We start from the raw sequence: 25,185 nt of genomic DNA on the forward strand, positions 1-25,185 counted from the left end.
ACACAGGGTAAGGGGTCCTGCAGCCTCATAGGACAATCAGGGGATAATGAAAACACTTCCTACAAGCTTAAACCAGACACTGATAGATGTCAAAAGACTGCTATATACTGCTGATGAGAAAAGGCATTTAGCAGTTTATATTTACTAACGTAATTGCATTTCCATTTTCTGTGTGCTGTGGGTGACCAAATATAGTGAGTGCAGGGTCCTGGGTTTAGTAACACATTAAAAACAATCCATATGCAAAACCAAGAAAGCTGATTTATTTTTTTTGTTGCGGATTATAAAGCTGCACAAATGGGCTCATAACATAATCTGTGTTCAGAGCCGTAAAATGCATATCACAGATCTGACTGCAGCCTATTTTGTGCCTATGTGTATAAGTCTTTAGGCTGGATTCCCATTTTTCCATGCTATATTTATTTAATGAAATCAATAGAAACACACCAAATTGTATGTCAATGGTTCCTTTAAGATGTATGTCAATGTGACATAAAGCATGTCAATGTAGTGTGTGACGATGTATAACACAAAAAAAAGCATTACAATGCACATTATTGATGCTTGACAACCTGTGTTAAAATTTGTTTCTATTCATTTCAAGGGAAAATGCTTTGGAGGAAAACCACATTGGTGTGACTGGGCCCTTATATTTTATCCTACTTCCATACATCACTTTAGGCCTCATTTACATGGCCATATTATTGTAGCATGGCCCTCATAAGAGGCTGCTTGGGTTTACCTGCTCATCTGCACTGCCATGACCTGATGGACATTCCAACTCACCTGACACTCTGGGTTCAGATATCTTTGCACCACTTCAAAGAAATAAGTCAGACAACTCTGTGCGTTTATATTCTGATAATGTTTACTAGGACAGTTCAAAGGAGATATTGTCATAGAAAAGAGGTAATAGATCTGCTGAGTTTTAGGCAACAGCGCCAACTCAGCAAAGGAATTCCTCCCAATAACACTTCAGTATAAATCACACAAACAGGAAACATAAGGGGAATACAAAGACACTGAATTTCAAAAGAGCCAACTTCCCTAAACTACAAACCTTGCTAGAAGGCATAAATTGGGATAAAATCTTAGGAACAAAGAACACGGAGGAGAGATGGGTTTGCTTTAAGAGCATATTAAATAAGGGCATTAGCCAATGCATCCCATTGGGTAATAAATTTAAAAGAGCAAACAAAAGTCCATGATGGCTTAACGCCAATGTAAAAATGCATATAAAAGCAAAAGAGAAGGCATTCAAAAAAATACAAGGTTGAGGGATCATCTTCGGCATTCTGACTTTATAAAGAATGCAACAAGAAATGTAAGGGTAGGAAAGCAAAAACAATCCCAAGAAATTCTTTAAGTATGTAAACAGTAAAAAAGGGAGGACAGACAATATTTGCCCCATAAAGAATGAGGACGGACATCTGGTTACAAAGGATGGGGAAATGGTGAAGGAATTTAATTTATTCTTCTCCTGAGTCTTCACAATAGAATCGGGGGGGCTTCAGTAACCAAAACTGCAGTGTTTATCCTAATGACACATCACAGGAAGCACCTCCATGGTTAACAGAGGACAGACTTAAAATTAGACTTGGGAAACTTAACATTAATAAATCACCGGGACCAGATGGCTTGCACCCGAGAGTACTTAGGGAACTCAGTCAAGTAATTGCCAGACAATTGTTCCTAATTTTTACTAACAGTCTACCGACTGGAATGGTACCAGCGGATTGGAGAAAATGTAGCACCAATATTTAAAAAGGGCCCAAAATACATCCCTGGGAATTACAGATCAGTTAGCCTAACATCAATAGTACAGTGGTGTGAAAAAGTGTTTGCCCCCTTCCTCATTTCCTGTTCCTTTGCATGTTTGTACAGTAAACGTTTATGGGGAACTGTGTCAAATGCTTTTGCAAAATCCAGATACACCATGACTACAGGCCTTCCTTTATCTAGATGGAAACTCACCTCCTCAAAGAAGATTAATAGATTAGTTTGGTAAGAACGATTCTTCATGAATCCATGCTGATTACTGCTAATGATACCATTCTCATTACTAAAATCTTGTATATAGTCCCTTATCATCCCCTCCAAGAGTTTACATACAGTGGTGTGAAAAAATGTTTGCCCCCTTCCTCATTTCCTGTTCCTTTGCATGTTTGTCACACTTAAGTGTTTCGGAACATCAAACCAATTTAAACAATAGTCAAGGACAACACAAGTAAACACAAAATGCAATTTGTAAATGAAGGTGTTTATTATTAAAGGTGAAAAAAAATCTAAACCATCATGGCCCTGTGTGAAAAAGTGATTGCCCCCTAAACCTAATAACTGGTTGGGCCACCCTTAGCAGCAACAACTGCAACCAAGCATTTGCGATAACGTGCAATGAGGCTTTTACAGCGTCCTGGAGGAATTTTGGCCCACTCATCTTTGCAGAATTGTCCTAATTCAGTTACATTAGAGGGTTTTCGAGCATGAACGGCCTTTTTAAGGTCATACCACAACATCTCAATAGGATTCCACAGAATGTTGTCCCAAAAGTCTTGGGGATCATCAAGATGTGTTGTGGAGAAATTGAGACGAGCTTTGATGTTCTTTTTGCTCAGCAGTGGTTTTCTCCTTGGAACTCTGCCATGCAGGCCATTTTTGCCCAGTCTTTTCCTGATGGTGGAGGCATGAACGCTGACCTTAACTGAGGCAAGTGAGGCCTGCAGTTCCTTGGACGTTGTTGTGGGGTCTTTTGTGACCTCTTGGATGAGTCGTCGCTGCGCTCTTGGGGTAATTTTGGGCGGCCGGCCACTCCTGGGAAGGTTCACCACTGTTCCATGTCTTCGCCATTTGTGGATAATGGCTCTCACTGTGGTTCGCTGGATTCCCAAAGCTTTGGAAATGGCTTTATAACCCTTTCCAGACTGATAGATCTCAATTACTTTCTTTCTCAATTGTTCCTAAATTTCTTTGGGTCTCGGCATGATGTGTAGCTTTTAAGGATCTTCTGGTGGACCTTACTGTGTCAAGCAGCTCCTATTTAAGTGATGCCTTGATTGTGAACAGGTGTGGCAATAATCAGGCCTGGGTGTGGCTAGAGAAATTGAACTCAGGTGTGGACAACCACAGTTATAGTATGTTTTAACAAGGGGGGCAATCACTTTTTCACACAGGGCCATGATGGTTTGGATTTTTTTTCACCTTTAATAATAAACACCTTCATTTACAAATTGCATTTTGTGTTTACTTGTGTTGTCCTTGACTATTGTTTAAATTGGTTTAATGTTCCGAAACACTTAAGTGTGACAAACATGCAAAGGAACAGGAAATGAGGAAGGGGGCAAACATTTTTTCACACCACTGTATGTAAACTCTTGGAGGGGATGATAAGGGACTATATACAAGATTTTAGTGATGAGAATGGTATCATTAGCAGTAATCAGCATGGATTCATGAAGAATCGTTCTTACCAAACTAATCTATTAATCTTCTTTGAGGAGGTGAGTTTCCATCTAGATAAAGGAAGGCCTGTAGTCATGGTGTATCTGGATTTTGCAAAAGCATTTGACACAGTTCCCCATAAACGTTTACTGTACAAGGTAAGGTCCGTTGGCATGGACCATAGGGTGAGTACATGGATTGAAAACTGACTACAGGGGTGAGTTCAGAGGGTGGTGATAAATGGGGAGTACTTGGAATGGTCAGGGGGGTAGTGGGGTCCTTGGAATGGTCCCCCAGGGTTCTGTGCCTGTTTAATTTGTTCATAAACGACCTGGAGAATGGGGTAGACAATTCAATCTCTGTATTAGCAGACACTGCTAAGCTAAGCAGGGCAATAACTTCTCCACAAGATGTGGAAACCTTGCAAAAAGATCTGAACACATTAATGGGATATGAGGTTCAATGTAGAAAAATGTAAAATAATGCATTTGGGTGGCAAAAAATATGAATGCAATCTATACACTGGGGGTTGAACCTAGGATGGAAAAGGACCTGGTGGTCCTAGTACATGATAGGCTCAGCAATGGCATGCAATGCCAAGCTGCTACTAACAAAGCAAACAGAATATTGGCATGCATTAAAAAGGGGATTCATTCCAGAGATAAAACGATAATTCTCCCACTCTACAAGACTGGTCCAGCCGCACCTAGAATATGCTGTCCAGTTCTGGGCACAGGTCCTCAGGAAGGATGTACTGGAAATGAAGCGAGTACAAAGAAGGGCAAAAAGCTAATAAAGGGACTGGAGGATATTAGTTATGAGGAAAGGTTGCGAGCACTGAACTTATTCTCTCTGGAGAAGAGACGCTTAAGAGGGGATATGATTTCAATTTACAAATACCGTACTGGTGACCCCACAATAGGGATAAAAACTTTTTGCGGAAGGGAGTTTAACAAGACTCGTGGCCACTTATTAAAAATAGAAGAAAAGAGGTTTAACCTTAAACTACATAGAGGGTTCTTTACTGTAAGAAGAATGTGAAATTCCCTTCCACAGGTGGTGGTCTCAGCGGGGAGCATCGATAAGTTTCAAGAACTTGCCCAGCCTATCACCCTTAAACCCTAGTGAGAGGTCCGACTTAAGGGCAATGGTATAAGGGCCCTTGAAGCTATAATGACAGCAATGTCCCCGTTGCAGATCTAATGGTCTTCACCGGCACGTAGGAGCTCGTTAATTGTATCCAATAAGGTGTAATAGCAAGCAATAAGATTTCTTGAAATGGTAGAAGCTAAAGGTGTCTTCTATGTACAGTGTTCAAGATAGGTTCAGTAAAGTGTTCCCAAGGTAAAGATGTCTGTGCAAAGTGTCCCAGTGAAACCGTAAGAAAGGGGGCAAAGGTGTTCGACTGCCCTCTCACCAACGACCATCCCGATTTAATGGCTCCTGGACAGCAGCCCCTGAAGTCACACACATGTAGCGGATCTGACTTTCCGATTTTACAATGCTAAGCATAGAACACAGGCTGGCAGGTGACCGAAGTGGTGCTGGATGGATGTCCAAGAACAGCAAGCAGTGCTAGGCCCTTCTCATCTGTGTTGGAATGTTTACAACGTGTGGTAGGCCCCGACCTCTTTCTCCATGCATGGAGAGGTCCGTCTTGAGTCGGGCCCAGAAAAAAAGAGAGCGCAGGGCAGAGCTTTGTCTTCTTATATAGTTCCTCCCAGCAATGTCTCCAATTGCAACAATGATCCCTGGAATGTGTAGTGCAGACACAGGGTCTGTATAACTACTTGTCCCACAATCCCTTTAGCTTGGCTCACTAATATGATGTCAATTGATAACACCGAGCACTAAAGGGACATGCAATGCATAGAAAAACCGGAGGAACACTGTACTCTAATTGTAGTCCACATTGCTACATCATGTTATGCAGAATCTTGCTGCCAGCAAAATCCTGTGTAAAAGTCATCTGTACACTATAACACATGTAATATCGCAGTGCTGCTGGCTTCCCTCCTCTCCCCTGGCTGCTGCAGGAGATGTTTCAGGATTGAGCGAGGGGAAGGGGCTAATCAATATGTCATTTACTGGCCCCTTTCTTTTCTAAATGAACACACACACTGGGGTGATTTACTAAAGACCTGCGCCTATGGTGCAGTGGAGAAATTGGAGCAATTGCACAAAAAAAACGGGACTCAAGACATTTATCAAAATTTATGGTGCACTCACATGCGCCAAACCATATTTACATAGGAAGTGCTATTGCGCACTTGCGCAATCTTATGCGCCTACCATTAGCAGGCGCAGCCAATGTAATCTTCTACATTTTTGTCTGAATACTGTGGATAACTTTACTACGGTTTCCCATGTTCTATCACCAGGCTAAAATGTATGTATATAATCTTGTTTAAATGCACAAATTCTGTCCAGAACATGTAGATCTGTCTTACAACTAATTAGCCTTTTTACACCTTTCTTTCAGCTTACTCAACTGCACATGCGCATTGACAAAGCACACCCTTTCAACCTCGCCTGACAGGGTGCACACATTTTAGCTTGTTAAATATGTGTGTTGCGCACATGCATTCTCCCCATACACTGTGCAATCTGATTGTATAACGTTTAAAGAGGAAGTAAACCCTTCCAAACAACTTGGACCTACAGGTAAGCCTAGATTAAGGCTTACCTGTAGGTCCAAGCAATATCTCCTAAACCTATATGGTTTAGGAGATATTTGCCCGAAAATGGGCACCGCTGTCTACGGCGCATGCACCGTAGACAGCGGCGCGCAGGCGCACTAAATGCGGCAAATCCAAGAATGGATTTGCCTAATTTGTCGACTCCCGTGCGCATGCGCGGGAGTGACGTCATCGCGGCTTCGCCGAATGGCAGCGGCGGAGCTGCGAGACGCGACTCCCGTGCGCATGCGCGGGAGTGACGTCATCGCGGCTGCGCCGCTGTGATTTGTCGGAGCTGCGAGACGCCACCAGCAACATGGATGCGGCGGACTACAGGGGACAGCGGCGACTTCGCTGGCTCCTGTGTCAGGTAAGTGACACATAATGGACTACTATGCGATGCATAGTAGTCCATTATGCTTTACCTTTGCAGGGAAAAAAAGAGGAAGTAAACCCATCAGGGTTTACTTCCTCTTTAAATCCACTCATTTGCCTGAGCAATTCTTTCCCCATACACTGTGCAATCTCATTGGATGATGTTTAAATTTAGTCACCAATCAGATTGCACAATGTATGGGGAAATGAATTACTCAGCCAAATGAGTGGATTTCAACCTCATCCAATCAGATTGCACAGTGTATGGGGAAATGAATTGTCCAGAATGCACAATACACAGACATGTATTGAGAAGATGTTTTCATGGAAGTTTTGGGTCCACCAATGATTATAGATTATCACCATAAAATGCACAATTAAATTTTGACAATTATGATATTTCACATCCAAGTCTAGGAAACATCCGCACAGTTGTTGATTGGAGGAAGATCTCCAGAATGAATATTGAGTTGTTTCAAAAAGAAATTCATGAATGGAATAAAACTGGAAGCAATATTCTCCATGTGATAAGGAAATGCTCATTAACATGATCAGCATTACAATGAGCAAGTGCCTGGTGTCTGTTCTGTATTTAAGAATGTGTCTGCGCCAATGCGCACAACGATTCCGCACATCCGGCGCAAGTCACCAGTATGCGCCAGGTCGCAATAACTATTCCTGCGCATGAAAATCCGCCAACCTGTTTGTAAATCAGCCCCACTGTGTTTATTCGTAACTGAAGCATAGTAAACTGTTTACTATGCTTCAGTTTGAGAATGAACAGAAAGCTGCTCAGCACAGAGCACTATCCATTCATTCACTGTCCTGTGCAGTTGAGGCTGCAGAGAAAGGCATGTGTGTTTGAGCTCTGTGGCGCGCACCTATTACGCACATACAGTGTAAATAGGGGCTACTACCACTGCTCAGGACTGACGTGTAATTATCACCAGATAACCGGTGTCGCCACCTCGGATAACACACTATTAATGTTGACCTTGAATAAGTCATTCATATGGTGGTGCTACGTGCTCAGTATGACCTCGGCTGATTCTAAATGAACGAAGGGCAAGGTGATTCCGCACATGCACCGCATGAATAACTCATCATGTCAATATCAATGGTGTGTAACCAGTTACATGTAGTTATATGTAGGCCCTGAGCAGTGGCAGTGGCCAATGTACTAAGTATGTAAATGTGAGCAAAAACTTTTACATACATACTGTGTAAAATGCAGTCTAAATATGGCCCTGGACACAGCTTTGTTATTTTTATATTTTTTACACAGTACAACGCTGCCAGGTGCTACCCCAGACGACGTCATCATGTGACAAAAGGCGCGTCGGGTGGCTAGGACGTGCTGACGCAGTCACGTAGGGTCTGAGCGAAAGGGCGCTCTCTTGCCGTCCGGCATATACGCTGCTCTTTTACTGTTTATGTTTGTGAGTATATTTACTTTTATTTGCAATAAAGCTATATACCAGGTGTACACTATGGGAAGTACCTCTGCTTATATTTTTTGAGAGACCATTGCTTCGTATGTGCACCTTCCTGCATGTAACTCTAGTCTGAGTCTGAATGCCGATTTGAGACCCATCTTGGAGACCCTGATGTGTAATTGGTGTATGTATTATTAGGAATATTTATATGAATTACTGTTATTCACATTCATTTATTGATTAATTGCAACTCATTGGAAATAATTTTTATTCATTTATTAATTGATTTATTAATTTATGTTTTCACCTTCATTAAAGTGGTTGTAAATCCTTTTTAAAAAATCCTGAAAAAAAAAAATCCTGCAAGACAAAGACATAATGAGCTAGTATGCATAGCATACTAGCTCATTATGAATAACTTACCTGAGAACGAAGCCCCCGAAGCGGTCCTCCGTCTTCCTCTTCGCTGCTGCCATGGATCCCGGAGCGACTTCCGGGTCTCGCGGCTCCAGCACTGTGATTCGCCGGAGCTGCGATGATGTCACTCCCGCGTATGCGCACAGGAGCCAACGCTCGCGGCATATCGCCGCGATCTGCAGCCTGCCCCAGTGCGCCTGCACGCCGCTGTCTACGGCCCACGCTATAGCTGAATTACGGCTATAGAGCGGGCCTTAATTTTCCGGGAGGATATCAATAGAGGTCCTCCCATGCATGTGCTGCATGCGTGCCCCCTGTGGACCGTGCATGGTACGCTCTATGATCACTGAGTTAATGAGACTCGGTTGATTACAGATTGGAGCAAGGGGCCGATCCCTTTGCTAAGCTGATCACGTGATGTGAACAGAAGATCGGTAATCAGCTTTTTTTCCCCCTCATTCTGACAGCGTGAGGGGAAAAAAAAGCTGATCATTGGCTTCTGACAGAGGGACATCATTCCCGAACAGGGAGAGAAACTGCTGCTATGCAGTGCCCACCAGTACCACCTACAGGTGCCTATCAGTGCCGCCTACCAGTGCCACCTATCAATGCCCACCAGTGCCACTTATCAGTGCCTATCAGTGCTGCCAACCAGTGCCCATCAGTGCCTCATCATCAGTGCTACCTTTCAGTGTTGCCTACCTGTGCCACCTTTCAGTGTCCATCAGTTCCGCCTATCAGTGCCCTTCAGTGCCACCCATCCGTGCCCATCAGTGCCACCTCTCAGTGCCCACCAGTGCCACCTATCTGTGCAGCCTATCAGTCCCCATCAGTGCTGCCTCGTCAGCTCAAATCAATGAACGAGAAAAAATACCTGTTTTCAAAAGTTTATAACAAACTATGTAAATGTTTTTTTGTTTTTTGTTTTTTTCAAAATTGTCTGTCTTTTTTCGTTCTTTTAGAAAAAAATAAAAACCCCAGTAGTGATTAAATACCACCAAAATAAAGCTCTATTTGTGGTGGAAAAAAAGATAAAAATGCCATTTGGGTGCAGTGTTGCATGACTGAGCAATATTCATTCAAGTTGTTACAGCGCTGAAAATTGCCCTGGGCAGGAAGGGGGTTTAAGTGCCCAGTAAGCAAGTGGTTAAAGTGATTGTAAAGTTTTGTTTTTTTTCTATAAAAATAACAAATATGTTATACTTACCTGCTCCATGCAGTGGTTTTGCACAGAGCAGCCCAGATCCTCCTCTTTTCAGGTCCCTCTTTTGTGCTCCTGGCCCCTCCCTCCTGTTGAGTGCCCCCACAGCAAGCAGCTTGCTATGGGGGCACCCGAGCTGTGTCCATTTGGTGGTATTTGATCACCACTGCGATTTTCATTTTTTGCTCAACAAATAAAAAAAGACCGAAAATTTTGAAAAAAAATATGTTTTTCTTTGTTTCTGTTAAAAAAATTTGTAAATAAGTACCGGTATGTTTTCTTTTTCAATAACAGGCACTGATAATGCAGCACCGATGAGCTTGCACCAATGAGCTGGCACTGATGATGGGCACTCATAGGTGGCACTGGTATGCGGCACTGATGGACACACATAGGTGGCACTAATAGGCACTCATATGCGGCACTGATGGGTACTTATGGGTGGCGCTGATGGGTACTTATGGGTGGCACTGATAGGTGACACAGATGGGCACTGGTCACTGATAGGTGGCACTGATGGACACCGATGGGTGGCACTGATGTGTGGCATTGCTGGGCATCACTAATTTTCTTTGTTTCATAATGGTGCCAGTCAGTGACCATTTGTGGACACTGATCGGCATATACTGGGCATATGTTGGCACATGTGGATGGCCATGGGGGACGTACCTGGCCATCCACATGTTAGGGGCTTCCCTGGTGGTCCGGGAGGCTTCCCTGGTGGTCCAGTGTGGGCAGCCGAAGGGGGCTGCGCTGATAAACAATCAGTGCAGACCCCCCTGTCAGGAGAGCCTCAGATCGGCTCTCCTCTACTCGCGCCTGTCAGACTCGAGTGAGGAAAAGCCGATCAACGGCTCTTCCTGTTTGTCCTGATCAGTCGTGATTGGACAAGGCTGATCACGTGGTAAAGAGCCTCCGTCGGACTGACACACCGCACCACAGATCGCCGTGATGCGCACCCCCACAGGCGTGCGGCAGCTGTTATGCTGCATGATGTCATTCTGCTATAGGCCGGGCAGGAAGAACTAAACCCTCCTCTCCTTTCCAGCCAAGGAAGTTGCCATCTTAGCTTCTGTTTGATCGGCAGTTGCCATGGTGCTGCACATGTGATCAGTTATGACAGCAGCCATTTGTTGAGTTCAGTTCTGAGCAAAAGCCAATGTGACAGTTATCACTCCCAACATGCCTGGAATTGAACTGTTTTGTGAAACCGTTAAGTCAATAGATTTAGTTCTGGCCATACATGCTTTGATAAATGATCAAGGTCTTTCCTGATCAATCTCTTCTGATAGGAATAATCGATCTAGAGATGTCAACCCATTTAATCAATATGCCTCACACAGGTAAGTGGTTTTTGATCAATAGTTTAGATAAAATCGTAATTTCTAAACCTAAATTATCCGATCTAAATAGAGTCTTAAGCCCCATACACATTATCAGATTTTCTGCAGATTTTTCCTTCAGATTTACCAAAACCATGTAGTGCAAGGGCATGCCTGATTGCATACAATTTGAAATTCCTAAGGTTTGACCTCATATTATATGGTTTTGGTAAATCTGAAGGAAAAGATCAGCAGAAAATCTGATAGTGTGTATGAGGCTTAATGGTGGCCATACGCTTAAATGATTGATTTATTTTCTGATTGATCTCTTCTGATAGGAATAACTGCTGTATAATTGACAAGCCATATGATCGATATGTCACACACAGAGAAGTGGATTTCATTTGTTAGTTATCGATTGTATTTTTGTTTCCCTCTGTAATCTCATCAATCGACATACGATCGTATTCTTAAAGCAAAGTATCTTAATGCTTCCAATCAATGAAAAATGAATAATATGCCTGGCCAATCGATTTAGTCTGATCAAATCCAATTGAGTCTAACAATGGCCAAACACACACTCTACGATAAATGATGGATTTATTTTTCAGTCGTTCTCTTTCAAAAGGAAATATTTCTCTATAGTCAACAACCCATCCCATCGATATGCCACACACAGGGAAGTGGATTTCAATCATCACTTATCGATCGTATTTCTGTTTCCACTATGTCATCTCATAATCTGATCAATATTGTGAACAAGGTATTCCAATGCTGATAAATGATTAAAAATGATCAATAATATTCCTCCCTGGCCAATTGACTGAGTTTGATCGAATCTGATATAAATTGAGTCTCAGTTGATCAGAAGGGATGTTATGGCTATTCAACTGTTTGCAGATTTGATTATTTTGATCACATTGGTTGAATAGTAAAATTGAAATGTGTATGTCCACCAAAAGTTGATTGTTTTGATTTAATCTTTTTATTGATCGATAATAAAATAAAAGTGTGTCTGACCACCATTAGTTGATTGTTTTGATTGAATTGCGCATTGATCGGATCATAAAAATTGTCTGGCCACTTTTAGCCTGGGTTCACACTGGTGCATGTGCGGAACACCGCGTGGGATTTGCGCAGGAATCTCACCGCATTTCATTCACACCGCATTCCTGTGCACATCATATGGGGTGTCTGTGCAGTGCAATTTAAACCATACATTTTATATGGCTCAAATCGCATTGTATCTGCACCAAAATGGTGCAGGAACCTTTTTTTCACACCCTCAATCGCACCACATGGGTGTTCACATCCATGCCATGCGATTCTGGCAATCACACTGCATTTTGCAATCTGTATCGGGGTGTCGTTAATCTAACATCGAGGCTTGGTTCACACTGATGCGGTGCGAATTGATGCGATTTCACATTGCGATTTGTGTTTTGACAGGTGCAAATTTAATGCGATTTCTGAGAGGACTGGGCATAGCTGGAGATTAAATCAACTCACACAGAACCCTTTTTTGTGGTTGGGTTCACACTGGTCAGACATTGCATGTGATTCACACCGCATTGCTATACACATCACATGCAATGTCTGGGTGATCCGAATTCAGCCATACAGATAATATGGCTGAATTTGCATCGTATTTGCACAAAAAATGGTGCAGGACCCTTTTTATGGTCCTCGCTGGAGTCAGATCGCATTTGGCATTCACACCTATGTGATCCGATTCCTGCACCATTTGGAAGTTTGCACTGCGATCCGATCTGGGGTAGAGTTGCCACCTCATCCCTTTAAACCTGAACACCTTTGAATTACACAGGTTCTGAGGCTAACTGAATGCAGATAAGGCACCAAGTGAGTTTAATTACCACCTTAATCAGCCACAGAACCTGTGTAATTAATATGTTCCATTTTAAAGGGATGAGGTGGCAACCCTAATCTGGGGGTGTCATTTACTTTACATTGACACTCGCAGATGCTGGTGTGCACCGCTGGCAGGTGACATGATGCGGGAATCTGCACTGGAATCGCACTTAGTTCTAGGGTTGCCATCTCATCCCTTTAAACCTGGACACATATTAATTATACATGTTCTGTGGCTTATTAAAGCGGAGGTCCCCCCTAAAGTGGACCTTCCGCTCATCGGAACCCTCCCCCCCCCTCCGGCGCCACAATTGGCACCTTTCAGGGGGGAGGGGGTGCAGGTACCTGTACAGTACAGGTATCTGCACCCACTTCCGGGATAGCTCTCTGCGGAAAGGGGCGTAGATTACGCCCCTTTCCGAAAGTCCCCCCGCTGCCTGCTGGGAAACACACAGATCCCAGAGGCAGCGGGTCCATCCTTATTGCTCAGCGCGACTCGCGCATGCGCAGTAGGGAACCGGGAAATTAAGCCGAAAGGCTCCACTTTCTGATTCCCATACCCAAGATGGCGGCGGCAGCACCCGAGAGACGATCGAGAGATCGGCTTCGGGTGCCGACATCGCGGGCGCGCTGGACAGGTAAGTGTCACTATTTTAAAAGTCAGCAGCTGCAGTATTTGTAGCTGCTGGCTTTTAAAAAAAAAAAAAAAAAAAAGTGCGGAGTCCCGGCGGACTCCCGCTTTAAGTTGGTAATTAAACTCACTTGGTGCCTTATCTGCCTTTAATTAGCCTCAGAACCTGTGTAATTCAAAGGTGTTCGGGTTTAAGTGCCAGTTCACACTAGTGCGATGCAAGAACCCTGCGAATCAACTGTGGATTCCTCGCATCGCACCCAACGCGCACGGCAGTTCACACTGCTATATGCGAACTGCTGGGGAGTGTCATTATATACACCCCTATACACCCCTATTTCAGCTCATGTATCGCACTGCGAACTGACAGTTCGGACATGAATCGGATCTCAAATGTCTGAATACATGTGCGATCCGATTCTGGTCTGAACAGAAAAAAGGGTCCTGTGCATGTTTGCACCGAATGCGGTGCGATATCAGGCATACTATCTGTATGGCAGACATCACACCGCACAGACATCGCATGTAATATGAACAGCAGTGTGCTGCGAATTACATGCGATGTCTGCCAGCGCACTAGGGTGAACTGGCACTAAAGGGATGAGGTGGCAACTCTAGGCCTGGTTCCGCATCGCATATAACCGGATGAAATCTCACCGACGTGAACAGCCTTCATAGAAAACAATGTATTTTCAGATGACATGCAAATGGATGCCTTTTGGATTGCATCCGATTTGCATTGAAGTGAACTGGGCCTGACACCCGCAGCAGATTGCATGGACGTTGTGCGATTGCAATGCTGGGAAACTCAGCGAATCTTGTGCGTTTCCCCCATCGCATCAGCGTGAACCAGGGCTGAGTCGATCGTTTTGATTGAATTGCACATCGATCAGATCATAAAATTGAAGTGGGTCTTGCCACTATTAGTCAACCTTTTTAATTGAATTTCATATTGATCGGATAATACAATCAAAGTGTGTATAGCCATCATTTGATTGGATAATAAAATTGAAGCGTGTATATTGGTTATTAGGCGATCTATTTTTTATCTTGAATCGCATGATTGTGTACTTTTATTAGTAGTCACAGTGCTATGTTGAGGGTTAGCACTGAGCTCTGTATACGTGTGCTGTTAGCCGTTTCCTTGCAGGGCGCCTCTCCCTCCATTGCTGACAGACATACAGCGGCCCCTCACGTGCCCTTATCTCGGCCTGACAGCCCCCCTCCCCCCGCTCCTGTTGCATCAGCCTAACCCAGTGCGGCCTGTGAGGGGTTAAGAGCACGCGGTCCGTGACGTCATTTCCTGGCTGAGTCGCGAGCTTGTGAAGGGCGGAGGAGGAAAGAGAAGGAAGGAGCAGCGCACAGCCCTCCCCCCAACGTGCACCCTCTACCTCAGCCGGCTCCTCCCAGCCCCGCTCTCCGGCCCTGTCTTGCTTTCTTCCTCTCTTCCCCCCACCACACACACATCCTTCAAGCCAGGAACATGTCAACCGGACACCAGCACAGCCAGAGCCGGGCCATCCCCACCAGGACCATCCATATTAGCGACTCATCTCAGCTACCTCATGACTATTGCACCACCCCCGGGGGGACCCTCTTCTCCACCACCCCTGGAGGTAAGTGAAGCCTGAGGAGAGGGGCAGGGCGGCCTGTACGTGCATGTTGGGCGCTGCAGTGTAGGCCTAGGAGGGGGGTGCAGCGTGCATGGACGGTGCAGACATGGGGAAGGGGGTGCAGAGAGCATGCAGCTGGTTGTGAGGCCCAGGGCGGTCCCACCCAGAGCTGCTGGTGGTGAATGCAGAGATCACATGCCAGTACACAGCCTGCATGGCATCCCTGCATACACACCCGGGGATTGCACAATCCTGCAAGCAGAGAGGGGGTGCTGGGCCTCACCTAGCTGTCACTTGTTCTCCTGACTTTCCACTGCCAGTGCTGTGTTCAGTACAGGGTGGAGGAAATCGAGCACACAGCTGGCAATACAAAACACCAACGCACGTGCTCCGCCATACACAGGGCCCAGCTCCGATCACTGACCAGGCCCTGCAGAATTCCTATGACTTCTGAATTCTTAGAGCCCATTTGCAGTACATGCAATTACCTGTGTTTGTTCTTGGAAAGAATGCAAATGACGCAGTGAACACTGTCATTTTCTATGTGTCGTGTTTACACCGGAGTGCCGTGTGCCTCGCATTCCATAGCTGAGCAATTTAATTTTTTTTTGCGTAACATGTTTGCATATTATCACATGCACAAACACACCTCGCCCAAAACAAATCGATCAGAAAAAAGTGCCTTGGGGGGAGGAGCCTATGCAGAAAAACATGCACATAAAAGTGCAGAGGAGCCGTTGTTGACGGCAGGCATGTTTTTATGTGCAATGGTAGTATGATTGGGCTTTATGGGTATAATGCTGATTACTATACAGGATTCTGCATAAAACCACACGTGGCCTCATACACACAGGCACCTGGGGCCATAGAATGTAGAATCTGGGTGTATCTCCACCCAGGAGTGACAGCTGCTGCATACTGCTACCCATGGTTGTATTTCTATTTTGATTTGACAGTTGATCCCAGTGCAGGATTACTGAGCACAATGCTCTTGTGTGCGTGGGCATATAATATAAAATACTGCTGTCTTTTGTTCTGAATTAAACGTGATATTCCGAACACAGCAGTTTTTACAACACGTGTGCATGAAGCCTGAGGCCTCATGCACACGGACAACTGGGGACGTAGAATGAAAACTGCCCGTGGCTGGAGGTGCTACAGCACAGCAGACATAGAAACCCACGGGTATGTCGGTACTTGCACAAACATGCATGAGGACATATGTCCCTAGATGCAAACCAGGGAGGTGTCTGCGTTTACATAAGTACTGATGTACAGACATTGCTTTATGAGGGCAACTATGCACCAGCTATGGCTCCCGAGCCAATAAATGTCTGCGTTTTGGGAGGACTAATAGTGGAACTTTGGAGGGGGAACTATGCATCGCTTCCACCAGCATGAGCACAATGGGTTTTACCTGCTGATCTAACTTTTTTTTACCATGTAATCGGATGACCATGCTGATCAGCCATGTGATGAGGGGAGAAAAAAATGAATGTTCATAATATTTTGACTTTTAATGTGCAGTTATGTGTTCTTGTTTTTTTCTTTCATAACATTACTCCTAGAAAGTTATTCTCCTTCTGAACAAAGTGCACATTGCTCCATATATGCAGACGCATGGCTTATTAGCAGACATTTTTAGCCATGCCTCCAGGAAAACTTGAAATGGTAAACAAGCTTAGGGAAGCCAGGACTACCTCATGACTATTGCACAATGGGGAGGGAGACTGATGGGAGGTGGCATGACTGCAGACGTCCTTTCGTAAACAGCCGTTGCTTGTGGTGCTGCAAAGCATAAGGAAATGTGCTTGAGAGCTGTGTTCGTATGTTCAGAATTTGCTCTTGTTTTCTTAGAATACATGGCAATTGTAGTACAAAGTCATAACATTCTTGCTTTCATAATTTGACCGCCCCCGCCCCCCCCCCCCCCCTCAGAACTTTTGGCATCAACTCCTCACTCTAGGAATGTTTCAGGCTCCAGCCATACTGTTGATCTCACTAACACAAGAAAGCACTTTTGTAGAATGTACTGTGGAAAGTTACTTGCAGGTTTTCAGAGACCTAAAAGCTCTGGTTAGCTTTAGAAAAATTAGGTAGTGGGATATTGGTATTTTTAAAAACATAGTCAAACTTTTTACAAAAATGTAGTAAATGCGCTCAGTCATTTCAAACCCAACTCCAAGATATGTGCAAAACCGCTTGTATGAAAAAAATTCCACTTTGCTGAAGCCACGGTCATAGTGATCCTTCTGTTTACTTCTTGGGGTCCATCCTTGGGTATCATGTCCACACTGCCTGTTTCATACACACTCCTCCCATTGCTGGACACTTCCAGCAGCTGGGTTCTTTCATTGGCTCCAGGAGTAGGAAAAAAACATGGGTGATGAGGAGAGTAGTGCCTAGGAAGTTAGTGGGAGTCCGCCGTTTTTTTTTTTTTTTTTTTTTTTTAAAGCCAGCAGCTACAAATACTGCAGCTGCTGACTTTTAAAATAGTGACACTTACCCGCCCAGTGCGCCCGCGATGTCAGCACCCGAAGCAGATCTCTCGATCGTCTCTCGGGTGCTGCCGCCGCCATCTTGGGTATGGGAATCAGGAAGTGGAGCCTTTCGGCTTCATTTCCCGGTACCCTACTGCACATGCGCAAGTCACGCTGCGCAATAAGGATGGTCCCCGCTGTCTCTGGCATCCGTGTGTTTCCCTGCAGGCAGCGGGGCATATTCGGAAAGGGGTGTACTTTCTGCAGAATCTACGCCGGAAGTGGATGCAGATACCTGTACTGTACAGGTACCTGCACCCCCCTGAAAGGTGCCAATTGTGGCGCCGGAGGGGGGGGGGGATTCCAATGAGCGGAAGGTCCACTTTAGGGTGGACCTCCGCTTTAACGAGCATGGGAAAGTCCAATTCCCTGAGCCTTTCGGCTTCACAGCCGGTTCCCTACTGTGCATGCGAGCTGCACTTTCTAATTGGCACAGAGCAAAGTGGTGGGGGGCCGAGCTTTGCCATCTTAAAGTGGGGACGGGTACCTGTCAAACAGGTCCCTGGTGTGTCTCATCCCCCTCCACACTTTTGGGTGTAACTCAAGTTTAAAGTGGTTGTAAGACATGATATATGAGCAAAGCATACCCCTCTATGGCAGGGGTTCGCAACCTGGGGCCCTCCCAGCTGTTGCAGAACTAAAAGTCCCATCATGCCTCTGGGAGTAATTGTAACTGCCAGCCTTGCGGGAAATGTAGTTCCACAACAGCTGGAGGGCCCCAGGTTGCCTACCCCTACTCTATGGTGTGTACTGGTCTCAGTACAGAGCACTAAGTGTCATTTCTATCTGCTGCATCTTTCTTCTATTGGTATGAATTACTTTTGACACATTTTTCTTGAGAAGAGACCAAGAGAAAAATGGTGACGGGAGGGACCACCAGCAGAGTTATGGCCTCAGCTCTTTTCCATTGTGAAGGGGGGGGGGGGTGTCCCTTCCCTCGCCTCCAACCAGCTCTCAGAGCTCTTCTCACTGAGCTATGTGGAATGTGACTTCAGCTCTCTCCACCTGCTCCCTTTTTTTTTTTTTTTTTTTTTTTTGACAGCTGACAAGTTTTATAAATGTTGGTCTTTGAATGGATGTAGAGCAGAGGTGATGGGTAGAAAACAGGTACAACTTATGTAGGAGGATTTTTCATCTGTATCACCTGGGACCAGTTATTTCACTGGCTGTATGAGGGTTTACAACCACCTGTAATTTCATTATTTTATTTTTCCCCCTGGAGTTAGGGGGGGAATACATTTATTAACCCCTTGCCGCTGAGCGTACGCAGTTGTGCGTACTTGGCTTCTGGGGGTTATACTGGGATGATGCCTGCACCTGCAGGCATCATCCCGGTACTGATTTTTACAGCGGGCGATTGGTTGTTATGGCTGGAAAGCCAATGTGGCTAAAAGCTGCACGGCTGTAATGCGGGAGGGGACGTCCCCGCCTCTCTTACCGGGGCTCCCGTTCAATCGGGAGCACTGATGCCTCCGGCAGCTGGGGAGGGACTGGAATGAAGCCGTAAGCGGCTTCATTCCAGTCTCCTAATGGTAAACGCGGAAGCTTCGTCATGACGTCACTTCCCGTTCACTCGGCTGCCAATGGCGCCGGATTTAAAAATATATACAGTATTCAGAATCGCCGAAAATGGCGATCTGAATACTTTGAAGTGTAAAGGAGGGATCGGGGGTCTTTTTAGAGCCCCGATCCCTCCATAAAGAGTACCTGTCACCACCTATTACTGTCACAAGGGATGTCTACGTTCATTGTGACAGCAATAAGTGATCCAAAAAAATAAATTATTAATTTTTTTAAATAAAAAAAATGTAACGTGCCCGCTGTCCTCGCAAAGCAAACGCATATGGAAGTCGCACTTGCATATGTAAACGGTGTTCAAATCACACATGTGAGATATCGCCGCAATCGTCAGAGCGAGAGCAATAATTCTAGCACTAGACCTCCTCTGTAACTCTAACCTGGTAACTGGAAAAAAAAAATTAAAGCATCACCTATTGAGAATTTTAATGTGTACAAGGCCAAAAGCTGAACTTATCCTTTTGAAGGTAGCCTGCCTTGTTCTTTGTGTTCACTACTTTGAGTCAATGACCTATAACCTGGTATTGAGAATTAGGAGGGCTGACTTTGCATTACCAACATATAACATCTACGCAGCAAACAAAGAGGAATACGGATTACAAGCAGGGATTTTAAGAGCAATACTGTTCTATGAATTCCTCCCATTACATATTTCCTTTCAGTTGTCCATGAAAATAGTCTCTTGATCCGACCAATATAAATCCACCAGTTAATGTATGTCTTGCCTCAAACCTGGACACTCTCAGACCAAATGATCTCTCCTGTGAATCATTTTTCTAAGAATTTTCCTGACTGTTGGGCTGGTGCTGGGAGTGTCTATGCAGTGCATAAACATGCATGCTTGGTATACATTCATTTTACAGAATGATCATGCAGCTGTCCTCTCTTCTGGCTGCTATTCTGTGAATGTGTTCTTTAACTCATTTCCTGAAAGGTCAAGTTTTTATTCTTTGCCATTGTGATTATTGCACAATACTTTCTAGAATATTTGCTTAGTACCATATCTTCCAATCCTTGTATTTTCAGAAATCAGTTTGCTTATTGAATTAAAGTGATTGTGTCATGTCCTGTGTGTGAGAAACATCACAAAATAGACTACTTTGTAGAAAACAAATTGATTTTAATTTTCCATCTGCATTTTACAAAAAGTTGTGGCAATGAAATCTTCTGAACTCGCACTGACTCTTTAAAAATGCTTTAGGCTTTTACTGTGGTCATTATATAGGTATTTCTACTGTCCTAGTGCTCCCTTAACAATCTAGGAGGTGACTGACCCTGTCTTAAGCCACGCTGGTTGGTTTAGGTGATAAAGGACAGGCTTTTGCTGTGAGAGCTGCATCGTTTTCTCATATTCTTAGGTAAATCTTATTCATGAAGACCTCTCTGGTTTGACACAAGGTAGGCACTACCTGCACTGAGCATACTTGACTTGGTAGCCACTGCCTCTCAACTTCCATGCCATCAGAGGTAGTCTCTTGGAGCTGGATGGCAAAACTGTCCATGAGAGAGCGAATCCGTCATCGCAGGAAGCGCAGTGGTGATTCAATGCTTAGGAGTAGGAGAGACACTAGAGCCTCCTAAGCCAAAATGGTATATTTACAATTATGGATTCAGGAAGCTCCACTGACCGCTTAAGAATTCTACCCGTCCACTGCTGTCTAGGCACAGTACAAATCTTGCTAAAAGTAGTGAATGAACTACTCTGTTCAAGAAAATTCAATACTATTCCTCATAAGCGTAACATCCCATGACCTTAAGCAGCCTGGTCTTTGAAATCAGTCCTCCAACCTTTCTAGCTGGGGTCTGATGTGATAATGTTCCATCTGAAAACAATTGGTCAGTTATGAAGAACCAAGGATACTGCGGCACTGTTCTGCTGGAAGAGACTTCACTCCCAAAGCACCTTTTGGCTTTCTCTATCAGGATTAAAATTCCCTTGTGTAAAGTTCTACAGAATTTTTCCCGTTGCAGACGGTAAGACCTTGTGAATACCCTGCAGAAGATGTACAGACCGAAGGGGAGGAACTCAACTAGTAGAGGAATTGGGACAAGTAGGTGTCTGATAAACCTATGGGAGAATCCAGTCTCCCAGATTTATGAATAATTGGAGGTTTTCCATCTTGTGCGACTCTAACTTCCTGTGCTGCTTGTCAATTTTTTTTTTTTTTTTTTTTTTTAACTTTAGCACTGGGCACAATTGCCTGGTTTTTATTTTTGCTAGGAACAGAGGTGAACTGAATCCATCTCCTCTGAGTAACTAGAACCTTCATGATTGTTTTTTTTTTTTTTTTTTTTTTTTAATCCAGCTATAAACTGAAACAGAATTTTTACTTTTCCATCAACCCTGGTAGCTTGGCTGACTAGAAGAGATTGAAAGGTGGACTTCCCACCTGTCAATGTTATATGATTTGTATGCTCATTGAATTTTGCCCCTCCATGGATGAGTTTGTCATGTTATACTTTTTTTCAATAAAAATTGTACCAGAAAGCCTCCCTTCCACCAATGTCACGCCAATATAGCTGATATGGCCCACTGATCCTGAAGGTTTTCCCTCTAGGTGTGTGCGTAAAGCTTTGCACAGACACCCCCCTGGATTAGTGCACCCTTAAAGGACTTCTGCTGTTCTCCTAAGATAGGAGCCTTATATCTTTAGGGCTTCAATAATGAAGATTGGAGAAGTACTCAGTTTACTAATCTTTCCCGGCTCGTAGGATTTTGCCTCCTGTTGTCTGCTTAGGAGTCGCCACCTGTATGCTGGACCTTTTGAATCTTCAGGTTTTTTTTTGTCAGAAGATATTTGCCCTGACCTGCTAATTATCACCATTGAGATGGCTGTATCCTGTCTACTCCCAAATAGATTGGATCTGTGTTCTGGTGTCTTGCACCATTATTTTACATTTTTGGAGGGATCCACCAACCATGGCTTCAGCCATAATGCACTCCTTGCTGTGACCGCTGGGAACACCACTTTTGAAAAAACGTCACTATCTGGAGGTGATCAGGACACCCCCCCCTGAAACACAATTTCCTGTTTGTATGACCGGTTCACTGATTTTCCCAGAAGTCTGCACCAAGATAAGTCAGATTTTAATTTTTTTGGCATCCACTGCAATAAGTTTCATTTGTTACTCCCAATAGGGAATCGTGTCTAACGGGATGCAGACCCTGCCACTTTTCTCAGAGTCCTACAGGTGCAGAAGCTGGCTGACAACTATGAAACCACTCCCATTGGACTCATTCAGCACATGGGCTGGTTATTGCGGGTGTGCCTGCATCTGCAGATGCTACAGTATGTAGGAGCAATTCAGAGCTAGATCTAATTTTTGGACTAGAGCCTTCTTGAATGTGACATGTCTTGCCAGCTACAGTGATGATGCATTCATCATCGGAGGAGACTGCAGTAGGTTGACCTCTAGCTTTTTTAGGGTATACAGTTTTGACAGGCTTTTTATAAGGGCATTTTTCCCTGACCCCCTTCAATTATTCCTGGATTAACTCTTCCAGTTCAGTGAAGGAAATTGGAACTTTCTAACCTTGTGGTGCTTTTCTTCCACTTCAACCCAGGCAATGGCTTTCTTGGCTGCCCTTTAAAAAAGTCTCTAGCTTCAAAGCTTGTGGCCTCTTAAATGCTTTCTTCTCATGACAAGCTTTCCTATTAGGACACCACCTACTGGTTCTGGTTGGAAGTGCTAGGCAATTTATGCACTGTAGCTTGTCAAGCAATGACTTTACACCACTAATGCCGCAACAATTAGGGCGTGTAATCTGTGGTGTTTGTAAACGTGAAGCAAACAAAATGAGGTGAGATGACATTGATTAATGTTGCCTGTATGTCGGCACTTTGAACGGTGACCTCTCCATCTTGAGGTCCTTGCAAGGCTGTATAGTGTGTGTTCCAGGCAGATTTGACATAGCTTAGCAGGCAATGACTTTCCACAACAAATGCAGAAACCATTAGGGCTGGTAACGTGTGACATTTTGTAAACAGAGCAATGATGAGGGGTGAGGTGATGAGATTTGATCAACATTGCCTCAATGTCTGTTCTTAGATGGTGACTTATCTTGACCGTCAGAAGGCTCCATCCATCTTGTAGTCCTTACAGGACTATAGATATTGGCTGTTTCTCAATCTTCACTACTTGCCTAATCCCTATACCTTAAAGGGCAATGGGTGGTCTGACTGGACAGTGTTTCCCATAGAAACAGAGCAAAGCAGCAGACTGAAATGAAAAACAGCATAATGCTAAGTCTCCACTATTGTGCATGATTTTTCCGCAAATTTGATGTGACTTGAAGCAATGCCTGTTGTATTAAAGTCTGAACACAAATATGAATAGTACTCATTGGAAATCATGGGGTTCAGCTTTTCATGGGACTTTGCAGTGACAAATCGCACTAGTGGAAACTGAGCCCCACACAGTGATACCAGAGCAAGCATTGAAAAGGGGTTTAGGAAGAGCCCAGGCAGGTGAATGCCATAAAGAACACAATGAACCTAGAGCAACACTGAAGATTTTGGGGGGGGGGGGGGGGGGGGGGAAGAGAGACACAGGTGAAAGCCATAAAAAGGGGAAAACATACCTGCAAAAAATGACCACATAAGCATCCAGCATGCATGAGTAGAGAACTCCACCATTGTTGCCCAAAAAATGCCATAAAACCACTTAACCCTCACATTTACCATTAGTGATATCAGTGCCTGAGACTGTTCACATCACCATTCTGTAAAAGCTCTAGCCGGGAAACAGAGGCTGCATCCCTTCCTGCCCAGAGTGTACTTGCACTTGATGCATTCCATCTTGGGAATGGCAAACGCCTATAAGACAGACAAAAGTAAGAAGCATATGGAAAGAAAAAAGGAAACGCTGTCACTTACGTTAAAGCTTGTTTTTAAAGCTTTCTTTGAGAAGCCTGCACCACTAGAATGGGGCTCCAACAATATAGCTCATTTAGAGGCTGTACAGGAAGGACTTCCACCCAGGAGAGGCTGAACCTGGCTGGGGCGAAAAAATGTAAGGAATACCTCGCGATTTCAGTCCTGATCAGGTGAGGGGGGAAAAAAATGCTGTGAGCTGGGTCTGTCTTTGATAACGGCAACATTAACCAATTCAGGCCATTTTTTGCGATAAGGCACTGCATTGCTTTATCTGACAATTGCACGATTGTGGTACAAAAAAAACAAAAAAAAAAAAAAAAAAAAAACAAAGTTGTTTTGGTAGTATTTGATTTGCGGTTTGTATATTTTGTGCTATAAACTTTTTTTTTTGTTTTTTTACTTTCTACTATAAAACATTGGCAATTGGCTTGTTTAGCTGCTGTTTACGTGGTGCATTTTGGCCCCTAGTGGGTGCTTTTAAACCTCAAATTATGGATTAAAAATCCTGTTGCAGCACTTAAGCGCTTTTCACTACAATAGGCAAGGCATTTTGAGAGCGCTAAATACAGCCCTCCCAACCCACCCAAAAGATGCTGCTTGCAGGACTTTTTGGAAAGTCCCACAAGCGCGCACCCGAGTGAAAAGTCACACAAGAATGGGAGGCACTTGGCAAAGGCTATTTGAATACCACCCCAGTGTGAAAAGGGGTCTTCATTAAATTATTTATTTTTTTTTGCCAATATGTATTCTACATATTTTTGGTATAAAATCCCAATAAGTGTATATTGATTGGTTTGCGCAAAAGTTATAGTATCTACAAGCTGAGATTTAGGGACTTTTTATTTTATTTTTTACTAGTAATGGCGGCATTCAGCTTTTTGGCCACAAACGCTACATTTGGAGTCAACGGGGCCTATGATGAAAAGTACACCATTCCTACTGTGAAACACGGAAGTGGGTCGCTGATGTTTTGAATGTGTGAGCTACAAAAAATCAAAATGGTTGGCAAGATGAATGCAGTATGTTATCAAATACTGGAGGAACATTTGCATTCATCAGCCAGGAAGCTGCGCATGGGACATACTTAGACATTCCAACATGACAATGATTCAAAACGCAAGGCCAAGTCGACCTGTCATTGGCTACAGCAGAATAAAGTGAAGATTCTGGCCATCGCAGTCCCCTGACCTCAATATCATTGAGCCACTCT

General features: G+C 44.1%; 1 protein-coding gene across 1 annotated transcript in view; it reads left to right on the forward strand.

The window, feature by feature from the left end:
* The first annotated feature begins 14,734 nt into the window (after positions 1–14,734).
* EIF4EBP2 (eukaryotic translation initiation factor 4E binding protein 2) overlaps positions 14,735–25,185 on the forward strand; it is a 34,540-nt gene continuing 24,089 nt past the window's right edge. Inside the window, exon 1 of the mRNA XM_077454431.1 lies at positions 14,735–14,983. Coding sequence (XP_077310557.1) covers positions 14,851–14,983 — 133 coding nt within the window. The 5' untranslated portion in view covers positions 14,735–14,850. The remainder of the gene's footprint in view (positions 14,984–25,185) is intronic.

Source organism: Lithobates pipiens, unplaced genomic scaffold, assembly GCF_037356315.1.
Source record: "Lithobates pipiens isolate NorthernLeopardFrog02 unplaced genomic scaffold, aLitPip1_a1.2 Scaffold_25, whole genome shotgun sequence".
Lineage (NCBI taxonomy): Eukaryota > Metazoa > Chordata > Amphibia > Anura > Ranidae > Lithobates > Lithobates pipiens.